Source organism: Mustelus asterias, chromosome 23 (assembly GCF_964213995.1).
Source record: "Mustelus asterias chromosome 23, sMusAst1.hap1.1, whole genome shotgun sequence".
NCBI lineage: Eukaryota > Metazoa > Chordata > Chondrichthyes > Carcharhiniformes > Triakidae > Mustelus > Mustelus asterias.
Window position 1 is genome coordinate 47,653,238 of NC_135823.1, and position 12,318 is coordinate 47,665,555.

Here is a 12,318-nt window from a genome sequence, read left to right on the forward strand (position 1 = left end):
GTACACCACCACTCAGAATGGGGCAAATCAAAAATCAAAACACCTTTTTGTTTACTGACTGGCAGAGAGAGGAGAAATCAGGACTGCTCAAATTAAACCCCCTCCTGTCCGTAACAATGTCATGCAACTCTGGCTCATGTAAAGTGAAATGCATAAAACATTTAAGAGTTCCACATACTTTTAACAATCGAACATTACAATGCCTAATGTAGTGTATTTACTCTAACTCACCAATCTGTTCCATTATATTTTGCGTTGCAGGTGGATCCAAGATTTCTTTCCCCTACAAAAACAAAGATAAGTGTTTGAAATGCAAGGTTACTATTTGATTTTCTGTATCGGCTGTCTTTACTTTTACACAAAGCAGCATTACTTGCATTCTCCCCATCCTAATTACTTGGCTAAGGGAAATGAAACACAGACCAGGTTTAAGCATATATCCATGTTCAAATACATCTGCAATGGTCTAAGCGAACCAGTTGATACAAGTCAATGATCAGCTACCTCATTCCTTCATGCAGAGTTATTCTTTGATCCACAGATACTAATATCACAATAACTCAGATGGATCCTGTCAAAAAGTTCAACCTCAATCCAGAGCAGACAGATACCACTGCATCTTCCACATTCTTGTCCATCCCTTACTATTATTTTTGAAAATCATGCGTGATTAGCCTTTGTGCCTTTCTTATTTTCTTGCAATCTCTTTTGTGATAATATCCAAAGGGCCAAAGGACCCTCTTCAATTTTAATTTGTTTCTAACCTCTATGTGCGTCATCCTGAAATATGTTGTTGATAAATTTTGCCCATTTTTTCAATCTACTTTTTAAAAAATGTCCTATTGTTCACTTGCAGTCCTGTGTGCCAACTTTTTTCTACCTCAACTAACTAGGTCGCTTTCCTAAATTCTGTCCCATTTCAACTTAGTGCAAAAAAGCACACCAACATGTTTCCTCTTTTTATGTAAACTGCAAACCATATATTGCTGAAATGCTCACCTCACATTTAGTCTATCTCCCTGGTCTATTTTGTTACTGATAATCAGCTTTAGAAACTGAAAGAGGCTTTATGGCCCATTGTGTTTATGTAAACAATTTGAAAGAGCTATTGTCGGGAAAACAGAGGTAGTTTTAGATGAGCTGTATTTGTATTGTTAAATATTAGAAATAAGGTAATAAAATTTGAGTGAGTTTAATTTAGCGGTTCTGTGAAAGAGTAAAACTCTAGTTAGAGTCATGCTAGATAAAGGTGTTTGTATGTGTGGGATTTGGTCAGTTCAAACTGTGCTTAGAGAGAGTTACTGCATGAAAACTAAACAAACTGGGAGAAGTAAAATGTCGTAGCTTCGCAACCAGGGGGCATCTTTAGGGTAGTAAGGCTTTTTGAGTGCAGTTGTAGCTGAATTCATAGTAGGTGGGGCTGAGAAGTGAGAGAGCGTATGGCTTAACTTTGCTGGAATAATGATCAAGAAAACCAGTGTCGGAACTTAAAGAGCAGTTAAGGTAACTAGAGAAATGGAGAAGTTTCCAAGAAGTCTGAAGTAAAGGAACAGAGGAAACTGGAAAGAGGTAAACACTAAAGCCACAGATAAAACTGAAATGTTGGCTCACGAGAGGCCAGAAAGTTATCTGGAGTTTTTACTAAAGTTCTCGAGACATTATTTGAAATAATTGTGAAAAATCGGTGATTGGATTTCAGAGTTTGTGTAAAAGCATTTAAGACAAAGGAAGCCTAAAAGGAGGTGGAAAACCTGGAACTGGATTACTTACCAAAGCAGTGGAGTGGAAGCTTTGTTTGAAAAGATTGTTGGAAAACCTTGGGGTGGATTCTTAATGAAAACAGCTGATGCAAAGCATTGTTTGAAGGAAGATTTTAAAGCATGATATTTGGGGAACTGAGTTTGGAAACACTTGTGACAATTATCTGCAGGGATTGCAAGAAGAAATCCATGGAAGATTGGTTGAGTGACATCAGCCATTTGGTTTCAGAGTGGGATTTACCTTGGAAAACTATACATTTGTGAAGCTATGGGGGAGTGAAGGACTATTGTATTGTAATAAAACTTTTCATGTTTAAGAAAAGTTATTTTGCTTGTTAAAAATTAATTAGCAGTCCCGTGATTCTGTTCTGCTGCGTGTTTTTAAAAGAACAAAATGTTATGGCCTTCTGAACCTGGATTCCATTCTGGACCTTCCTGTCCAGTAACATAGAAACTAGAAGCAGGAGTAGGCCATTCTTGGATTTGATTGATTATTGTCACATGTATTAGTATGCAGTGAAAAGTATTGTTTCTTGTGTGCTATACAAAGCCTACCACTCAGAAGGAAAAGAGAGAGTGCAGAATGTAGTGTTACAGTCATAGCTAGAGTGTAGAGAAAGATCAACTTAGCACTGGTAGGTCCATCCAAAAGTCTGGCGGCAGCAGGGAAGAAACTGTTCTCGAGTTGGTTGCTACGTGACCTAGACTTTTGCATCTTTTGCCTGACGAAAGAAGGAAGAGTATGTCCGGGGTGCGTGGGGTCCTTAATTATGTTGGCTGCTTTTCCGAGGCAGCGGGAAGTGTAGACAGAGTCAATGGATGGGAGGCTGGTTTGCGTGATGGATTGGCTACATTCACAACCTTTTGTAGTTTCTTGCGGTCTTGGGCAGAGCAGAAGCCAGACCAAGCTATGATACAACCAGAAAGAATGCCTTTTGAGCCTGCTCCTCCATTCATTTTGACATCGAATTCAATATCCTAATCCCCCCTCCCTCGCTTGATCCTTTTAGCCCCAAGAGCGATATATCTAATCTATTTCTAATTCCTTCTTGAAATGAGACAACGTTTTGGCCTCAACTACATTCTGTCGTAGTGAATTCCACACATTCACCACCCTCTGGGCGAAGAAATGTCTCCTCACCTCAATTCTAAAAGGTTTATCCCTTATCCTCAAACTATGACCCTTGGTTCTGGACTCCCCAACCATTGGGAACATTCTTTCTGAATCCTGTTAGAATTTTGTAAGTTTCTATCAGACCCCCTCCCACTCTTCTAAACTCCAGTGAATATAATCCTAATCAACTTAGTCTCTTCTCATATGACAGACCTGCTATCCCAGGAATCAGCCTGGTAAACCTTCGCTGTACTCCCTCTATAGCAAGGACATCCTTCCTCAGATAAGGACACCAAAACTGCACACACTGCTCCAGATGTGGCCTCACCGCCGTCCTAAACAATTGCAACAAAACATCCCCATCCTTATACTCAAATCCTCACTAGGAAGGTCAACACACCATTTGCCTTCTTTACTGCCTGCTGTACTTGTGCACTTTCTTTCAGTGACTGATGCATGAGGACTCCAAGGTCTCGTTGAGCATCCACCTCACTCAATTTACACCCATTCAAGTAATAATCTGTCTTCCTATTATTGCTACCAAAGTAAATAACTTCACATTTATCCACATACTATGTCTGCCATGCAGATGCCCACACACTCAACCTATCTAAATCACGCTGAAGTATCTCTAGCATCCTTCTCACAGCTCACCCATCTTTGTATCATCTGCAAATTTGGAGATAATATATTCATTTCCCTCTTCCAAATCATTAATATATAATGTGAATAGTTGGGGTCCCAGCACTGATCCCTGCGGAACCCCACTAGTTTGACTGCAAATCAGAAAAAAGACCCATTTATGCCAACTCCTTGCTTTCTATCTGCTAACCAGCTTTCTATCCGCTAACCAGCTTTCTATCCATCTCAAGACATTACCTGCAATCCCATGTGCTTTAACTTTACATAGTAATCTGTCATGTCGAAAGCCTTCTGAAATGTGGCAAAATGGTCCACCAAAGATGGCGATTGCAAAGTATGATGGGATGGCCAAGTGTCTGTAAAGACTGAGACAAACAGACTGCAGCCCTAAATGAATATTGGACTGAGACAAGTGGGCCACAGCTTTTGAGATTGGGAATACACAGGAAATAGGCCATCCTGAAGACAACAGACACTCTCTGGTCAAACATACTTGTTTACCAGACAAAGGGGCACCTTAACCCATTGTTTGGGAGGAAGGTATGTGACCTACGTGCCCCCAGCACCCACAGGCATGGCTGCTTGGTACACACTCCAAAATAGATATGGCAACACAAGAAGAGGATCAGACCAGACCATACTGAGGTGACTGCAGAGACCAACACGTGGCTACAGGCCAATATCTGCTTGGGTACTCGTCAGTCACTCCAAGTTAAGTCAAAGCCCAGCGTTAAGTTTGAAACTTCTGATTGTTCTGTAAAAGTAACTACCGTAACTAATATTAATTGTGTGAATGAATAAAATGTTATTGTATTAATAAGAAGTTGACTTGTAGTTCTTTTTCTACCATATAAGGGTTAAAAACACAGTGGCAAGACAACAAAGTCCAAATAAACCACATCCACTGATTCCCTTTGGTCAACTCTACTATTTACATCCTCAAAAAATTCCAATAGATTCGTCAAGCATGATTTCTCTTTTGCAAATCCATGCTGCCTTTCAAATGCAGAATTATGAAATCCTTGATAATAGACCTAGCAACTTCCCCAGTAACCATGTTAGGCTCACTGGTCTTTAGTTCGTTGTTTTCTCTCTATTTCCCTTTTTCAATAGCGGGCTTACATTAGCTACCCTTCAATCCGTAGGAGCTACTGCAGAGTCCAAAGAATTTGGGAAAATAACCACCGATAGATCTACTACTTCCAGGGCCATTTCCTTAAGTACTCGGAGATGAAGATTAATCAGGACCTGGAGATTTATCCACCTTCAATCCCATCAATTTCCCAAAACTATTTCTCTACTAATGTTGATTTCCTTCAGCTCCTCACTAAAACATGTTTCTCTCAGCACTTCTGGTACAAGGAAGACATCAATAAAGTACAAATTTAATTCCTCAGCCATTTCTTTATTCCCTGTTATGAATTCTCCCGTTTCTGACTGTAAGGGGTCTACATTTGTTTTTGTTAATCTTTTCCTCTATACATCTATAGAAATTTTTACAGTAGTTTTTATGTTCCCCACTAACTTGCTAGGGCGGCACGGTAGCACAGTGGTTAGCACTGCTGCTTCACAGCTCCAGGGACCTGGGTTCGATTCCCGGCTTGGGTCACTGTCTGTGTGGAGTTTGCACATTCTCCTCGTGTCTACGTGGGTTTCCTCCGGGTGCTCCGGTTTCTTCCCACAGTCCAAAGATGTGCGGGTTAGGTTGATTGGCCATGCTAAAAATTGCCCTTATTGTCCTGAGATGTGTAGGTTAGAGGGATTAGTGGGTAAATATGTAGGGATATGGGGGTAGGGCCTGGGTGGGATTGTGGTCGGTGCAGACTTGATGGGCCAAATGGCCTCTTTCTGTACTGCAGGGTTTCTATGGTTTCATACTCTGTTTTTCCTTTCTTAATCAATCCCTTGATCCTCCTTTGCTGAATTTTAAACTGCTCCCAATCCTCAGGCCTATTGCTTTTTCCTTGAGTCTCTAATTTCCCTTGTAAGCCATGGTTTAGCCACAATTCCCTTACCACTTGCACCAAACAGGAGTAAACAACTTCTGGAGTTCACCTATTCGTTCTTTAAATGCCTGCCATTGCCTTACTGTCTTTCCTTTCAGTAATGTTTCCCAGTCTGTCATGGCCAATTCATGCCTCATACCATCAGTATGTAACACCAACTGGGATTGTAACACTATCCTATAGCCCTGCAAAATTCTCACCCGTAAGAATATATCCAATTTCCTTTTATTAGGTTGCTGTTGAGTTTGCTTCTAATGCATTACAGGCAACGTGTTCTAGAGCATAACTGCATGCCAAATTGAAAAATAATCCTCAAGTCATCTATGGTTCTTTTGCCAATCACCTTAAATCTTAGTTTACCTACCCTTCTGGCCCTGGAAAAAGTTACTCCTTAGTCAATCTACCAAAACCATTAATGATAAAAATATAGAATCATTACATAGCAGGAGGCCGCCATTCAGCCCATTGAGTCTGCACCAATAACAATCCCACCCAGGCCCTATCCCCGTAATCCCACATATTTACCCCGCTAATCCCTCTAACCTACGCACACCGGGATACTAAGAGCCAATTTAGCATGGCCAATGCAGCTAACCCGCACATCTTTGGATGATCTTAAGCACCTTTATCAAATCTCCTCTTAATCTTCTTTGCTCTAAGGAGAACAACCCTAGCTTTGCTAGTCCCTCCACACAAGTACCTCAACTGTGGTACCATTCTAATAAATCCTCTGCATCTTCTCTGAAGGCCTTGACATCCTTCCTAAAGTTTAGTACCCAAAATGGGGCACAGACAGCAGGGGGCATCCAGTGTTTTATAACAGTTTAGCATAAGTTTCTTGCGTTTATAGCCTCTATTTACAAAAACAAGGATTCTACATATTTTTTTAAAGAACATCATTCTCAACTTGCTCTGCCACTTATGTATATACATAAAGTTTAAAAGTTTATTAGTCACAAGGCTTACATTAACACTGCAATGTAGTTATTGTGAAATTCCCCTAATCGCCACATTCCGGCACCTATTCGGGTCAATGCACCTAACCCTGAGATCTTTCTATTCCTGCACCTATTTAAAATTGTACCATTTAGCTTATATTGCCTCTCCTCATTCTTCCTACTGTCTTATTAATCTGCCAAATGTCCATCCATTCCATCAGTATGTTCATGTACGCCAAGTCAATTACTATCCTTCTTATTTTGAGTTTCATGTCAAGATTGTGATCAGAATCATTGGAAGTTTCAACCTCACTTTTTTCAGTAACCTAGGATGCAGCCTATTTGTACCAAATAAACTTTCTACTTTAAGTACTGTCAACCTTTTATCTCTATCTACTTTTTACTATCTAATATTTCTACTATCTGCTTCTGTACAGTAACGAGTAGCTTCCTTTTCTCAGGTGAAGAGAGATACAAAGCACTAGTTTAGTGTCCCTGCCTTGTCCTCGGTCACGGCAAGGTGATTTTCTTTTCAGTCCATAATTAGTCTCATCATTTTATCTTTATATGGTTACAATGACTCCTGTTTCCTTTCACATTACCCACTAACCTATTCTCATACTCTGTCTGCCCCTTTTATGTAATTTTTACTTTGCCTCTGTACTTTTTGTACTCTGCTTGGTTCTCTCTACTGTGTTATGAAGCCGACACTGGTCTTAAACTCCCTTTGCCTGCTTCATTTTAATTCCATATCTTAGTAGTTTTATTAGTTTGACATTTAACATGAAACAGTCCAGGAAAGTCTTACACCAAAAGGAGACGGGGTTATTTGACAGGGACTCGAGGTGCTCTTACTAATGACATGATCAATTCCCGGAGATGCAAAAAATCTTGTCAAATAAAAGCAAACACTTCTGTCAACAGAACTGCAAGTCCTGCTGCTTTGGGCCTTTTTCCAGGCACATTATCCCATAGCCCTGCAAAATTCTCACCCTTAAGAATATATCCAATTTCCTTTTATAAGGTTGCTGTTGAGTTTGCTCCTAATGCATTACAGGCAAGGTGTTCTAAAGCATATCTACATGCTAAATTAAAACCAACATTTTACTGAGTCAGCAACAGAAGAATGAATGGGTATAAGCTATCACTAACCCAAACAAGAACAGAGGAAGCTGGAAAAACTCAGCAGGTCCGCAGACATCTATCAGGAGAGAAACGGAGTTCATGTTTTGAGCCGATACACACTGTCAGAATTGAAAGGAGAGAAAATGTAGAAACTGCAACTTTAAGGTGTTTTGCACTGAGGTAATACATATATGGATTTTTTTTTTTAAAAGAGGGGTTTTAAGATGGAGGAGAAAGGTCAAAATCTAAAGTTGCTGAACTGAACATCGAGCCCCGAGGGCTGCTACATGCCCAACCGGAAGATGAGATGTTGATCTTCCAGCTTGCACCGGGCTTCAATGGAGAATTACAGCAGACCAAGGGTGTACATGTGGGCACAAGAGCAAAGTTAAAATGGGCATGCAACAGGAAGGTTGGGGTCATGCTTGCAGACTGAGCGAAGGTGTTCTGCAAAGTGGAACATCTTTAGTCTTCCTAATGTAGAGCAGACCTCATTGGGAGTGACAAATTCAATAAACCAAATTGAAGGAAGTGCAAGTGAAACTCTGCTTAACCTGAAAGGAGTATTTGTGGACCGATGAGGGGGGGATGGAGGCGGTGCGTGAGAGGAGGTGGTAAAAGGGCAGGTGTTGTACCTTCTGCGATTACAAGAGAAAGTGCCGAGGGAAGGGGATGGGGAGTTGGGCATGATGGAGGAGTGGACCAATGTGTTGTGGAGGGAGCAGTCCCTGCAGAATGCTGATGGGGCAGGGGTGAGGGGAAGATGTGTTTACTAACTTAGCCATGTTGGTTACAGCATTTTCATTCATTTCACAATCATGGTGAAGAATCCTATCGAAAGTCTATGTTATTAACTTCTTATACCTCCTGTAAAGAGACCCCCAACTCCTGAGGTAAGAGTCTCAAAAAGGACAAACCGGGATTGAAAAGTCTAGCAGGGTCTTCAGATAATAAGAAAAAAATCCTTACTTCTCCTCCACCATGTCTCCGTAGGTCTAACTGCTCTGAAGGTTCGATCTTGACCTGGTCAATCAACAAAAATTGAGCTTAAATGACTTAGAAAAATCTTCTAATTTTGCCTTATTAGTTGAGAAAACCAAAGATCTTTTATTTTACTAAATTAAAACTAATTATTTGCAGACAACCAATTTTGCAATCCCACAGTACCATGCTTGAAGAGGGCTTGTCGGAATATTGGGAAAACAGTGAAACAGCTTAAAGATCAGGAGTTCAGGAAATATGCCCTGGAAGCTAAATAATTTCAGTAAGAAGTCTCACAACACCAGGTTAAAGTCCAACAGGTTTATTTGGTAGCAAAAGTGACTAGCTTTCGAAGCGCTGCTCCTTCATCATCCACTCACCTGATGAAAGAGCAGCGCTTCGAAAGCTAGTGGCTTTTGCTACCAAATAAACCTGTTGGACTTTAACCTGGTGTTGTGAGACTTCTTACTGTGATTACCCCAGTCCAACGCCGGCATCTCCACATCATAGCTAAATAATTTCACAAGGCTAAAATGCATGATCCTAATGTAGATTAAAAAGTTGATAAGAAGCCTTTCCAGTGAGAAGGAAATAGTTGATAAGAAGTCTTTCCAGTGAGAAGGAAATAGTGTACCACTGTTACAGACAGGGATGGGAGGGAGCAGAAAACTCCTGTTCCTTTACTCTCACTGTCCTTACTCAGTATTTATTAAAAGGAAGAGGTGTGTGCTTCTTAATCCAAATGTGTAGTCAAGTGAAATAACTGGCAGCAAGCTTTCATGAGTTTAAATAAAGAGGATTATTTATTCATTCATCTCAAAGGTCTAAACACTGTCATTCACTCACACACACACAAATAAAAGGAATAAGATGATTAAAAAGTGTTAGGCTTGTTATAGTCAAACACAGCCGTTGTGGGCCCATTGAAGGCAGCATTTTTACTCTGAAGGTTAATCTAGGTGGTTTCGATAGCTGAGGTTGTATATCAGGAATATTGCAGGACTCCCTTGAAGAGATAGATATTCAGCAGGTCACGAAGTGAGTCACTTGTAGTTTCCTTCCCTGAAGGTCATGTTTCTGCACTAGTGGAATTTGTAAAGGAATGGCTGGGCGAGGAAGCTTTCTCCAAGTTTTAAAAAGTGTGGATATAGCTGAATTTTTCTGCAGCTGTTGTTTCCTGCTATATTCTCTGCAGAATGACCAGTTTCTCTTTGGTCCTTGGGATCATATATTTGTTACATGAAGATAGTTTCAATCAGGTGATCACCTGTCAAATGTATCTAATGCCCACCCAAAATGGTTTAAAGCTAGAGCCATTGCTATACAATGGAGGATCCGTTTACCTACTTCTGCAGCTTTCTTTTATTGAATCAGCTCAGTGCCAGGAAGTCACACCGTCTATAGATTGAGTTTGAGGTGAGCCCACAAATAATTAATTGTACATGTAAATCCCATAGATGGGTTTGGCTTGTCCTTTCAAGGGGGTTCAAACCAAGGTTATTCAGTCAACGTTTTGGAGACTTGAGGCAAAAATTGAAAAAGTCTTAGTAGACTTGTTAGCTTCCTTTAAAAAACAAAAGACAGTCTCGGAAAATTATATACTAAATCACTTGCCATGACAATTACAAATAAAAAGCTCATGAATGGATATGACAATCCATAGGAGGTCTATTTAGAGCAAAGGGGTGAGCAGGAGGAATCATGTGGGTGATCTCAGGTCAAAACACCATCCCCTGCAGTATTTAGGGTAGTCATAGGCTTCCTCATCTGCATTCTTCTGTTTCTATAAAAAGTACGGTCACCCTCTAACTTCCAAACATTGCTACAGTGTAGGATATAATTTATACTGCATTGTCTATTGTATGTGAATTTTTAAAGGAAGGGTTTTATCAAATTAAACTCCTGCCATAAACAGAAATCATCAGTTGTGACTAAAATTACAAAGAGAACTGAGTTTTAGGAAAGGGGGAATGAATATCGAGCCCAAAGTCATGCTTGAGCAATCTGGTGGTCAAAACCTCCTTGTAAGTGACTGGTGCTGGAATTTTACTGCCTTGCCTGCCCGAGGCTCGTAAGATCCCGCCAACGGAGAAGGCCATTCTGCGAGCCTTCCGGGACGGGTGTGCCAGTAAAATTCCGGCACGGGTGTCTGAACTGAGTGGTAGGTCTTTTCAACAGAGTCAATAGACATGCATCACAAATGCAGTAAAATTGCACTTTGCAATTCTTAAAATCAGATATTAGCATCTACCAGAAACAGTAGCCCTAGATTTAATCAAAGTTACATCAGGTGACAAATGCTTAGTATCTATCCATTTAAAACAATGGCAGACAACAGTGTAACTATCATATATGTAATAGACTAAAAGCCTCTAAGGATCATGAAGTCATAATAAAATAAAGCAACAAAATGGTGCAAACAAAGCCAATAAATGAAGAAAACAATCTCACAGGAAGCCAACTGCTGTTGGAGAGCAAGGACAGAGAAGAAGCACTTGCCTTCTGAAAGGCAGCACCTTTCAGAGTCTCAGAACATCCTAAAGCACTTTAGAGACAATGCAGTACATTTGTAGTATTGCTACTTTGTAATGTAGGGGAACACAGAAACCTCTCTGTCCACACAAAGGTCCAAAGAACAGCAATGCAATGAACGCTCAGATAATTTATTAAATGGTGATGGTTTTGAGTAAATGTTGGAGAGGACAATGAGATCTTCCCTGCCCTTCGATTTGTACTTTGAGATTTTTCACATTCACAAGAGAGCAGATGGGACCTCGGTTTAATGAATCATCTGAAAGATTATAAATTCGTTAGTGCAGGATACTCCCTCAAGTACTACATTGACGTGTCAGCCTGGATTAGTGCTTCAACTCAACCTTCAGATTCAAGCGTGCTACTCTTCAATCAATGTCAAGGGAATGAAAACGGACTGTTGGCCTCAGACTAAGGTTACGGTACAACTGGATAGAGCGAGAACAACTAGAGGCTGGCAGGGTTGTGTGGTGTCGCTGTTCCCGAGAGCTGGGTAGCCTGCTGCGAATGATGGTCTATTTAAGGTTAGGCAACTGTTTGAATGCGAGTAGTGGGATGGGCTTGGCGAGATGTTCGATGTCATAGATGACATGCTAAAGGCTGCCAAGAACCCGACGTAGTTTCTCCATTCTGGGGAAGTACTGGACAACGAAGGGTACTTTGTCAGTCGTGCCCCATGTGTGTCTCCCGAGGAGGGCGTTGCGTTCTTTCACTGTGGCACTTTGGAACTGTTGATCAATGAGTTGTACATTGTATCCTGTTTTTACGAGGACGTCTTTCAGTATCCGCAGGTGTCCATCACATTCCTCCTCGGCTGAGCAGATACTGTGTATATGCGGGGCTTGTCCGTAGGGGATGGCTTCTTTAATGTGCTTGGGGTGAAAGCTGGAGAAGTGGAGCATCGTGAGGTTATCTGTGGGCTTACGGTAGAGTGAAGTGCTGAGGTGTCCATCCTTGATGGAAAAAACAGGACCAATTCTGAAGAGTAGTGCATTGTGAGTCTGATGGCGAGATGGAATTTGTTGATGTCCTCATGTAGACATTTCAGTGATTCCTTGCCTTGAGTCCAAAACGAAAAGAATGTCATTGATATATCTGGTGTATTGCGTTAGTTGGAGGTCCCAAGTGGGGAAGAAGTCTCCCTTGAACTTGCGCATGAAGATGTTAGCATATTGGGGTGCGAATCTGGTCCCCATGGCTGTTGTGTGTGTCTGGATGAA

General features: G+C 41.0%; 1 protein-coding gene across 2 annotated transcripts in view; it reads right to left on the reverse strand.

The window, feature by feature from the left end:
• The window catches only part of LOC144510715 (uncharacterized), a 51,114-nt gene that overhangs the window by 7,249 nt on the left and 31,547 nt on the right, over positions 1 to 12,318 (reverse strand). The window contains exons 2-3 of one of the 2 annotated variants that reach the window (XM_078240457.1): positions 8,555 to 8,608; positions 232 to 283 (exon numbers count right to left, since the gene is read on the reverse strand). In XM_078240457.1, coding sequence (XP_078096583.1) covers positions 232 to 283; positions 8,555 to 8,608 — 106 coding nt within the window. The remainder of the gene's footprint in view (positions 1 to 231; positions 284 to 8,554; positions 8,609 to 12,318) is intronic. The other variant, XM_078240458.1, reaches the window with a different exon arrangement.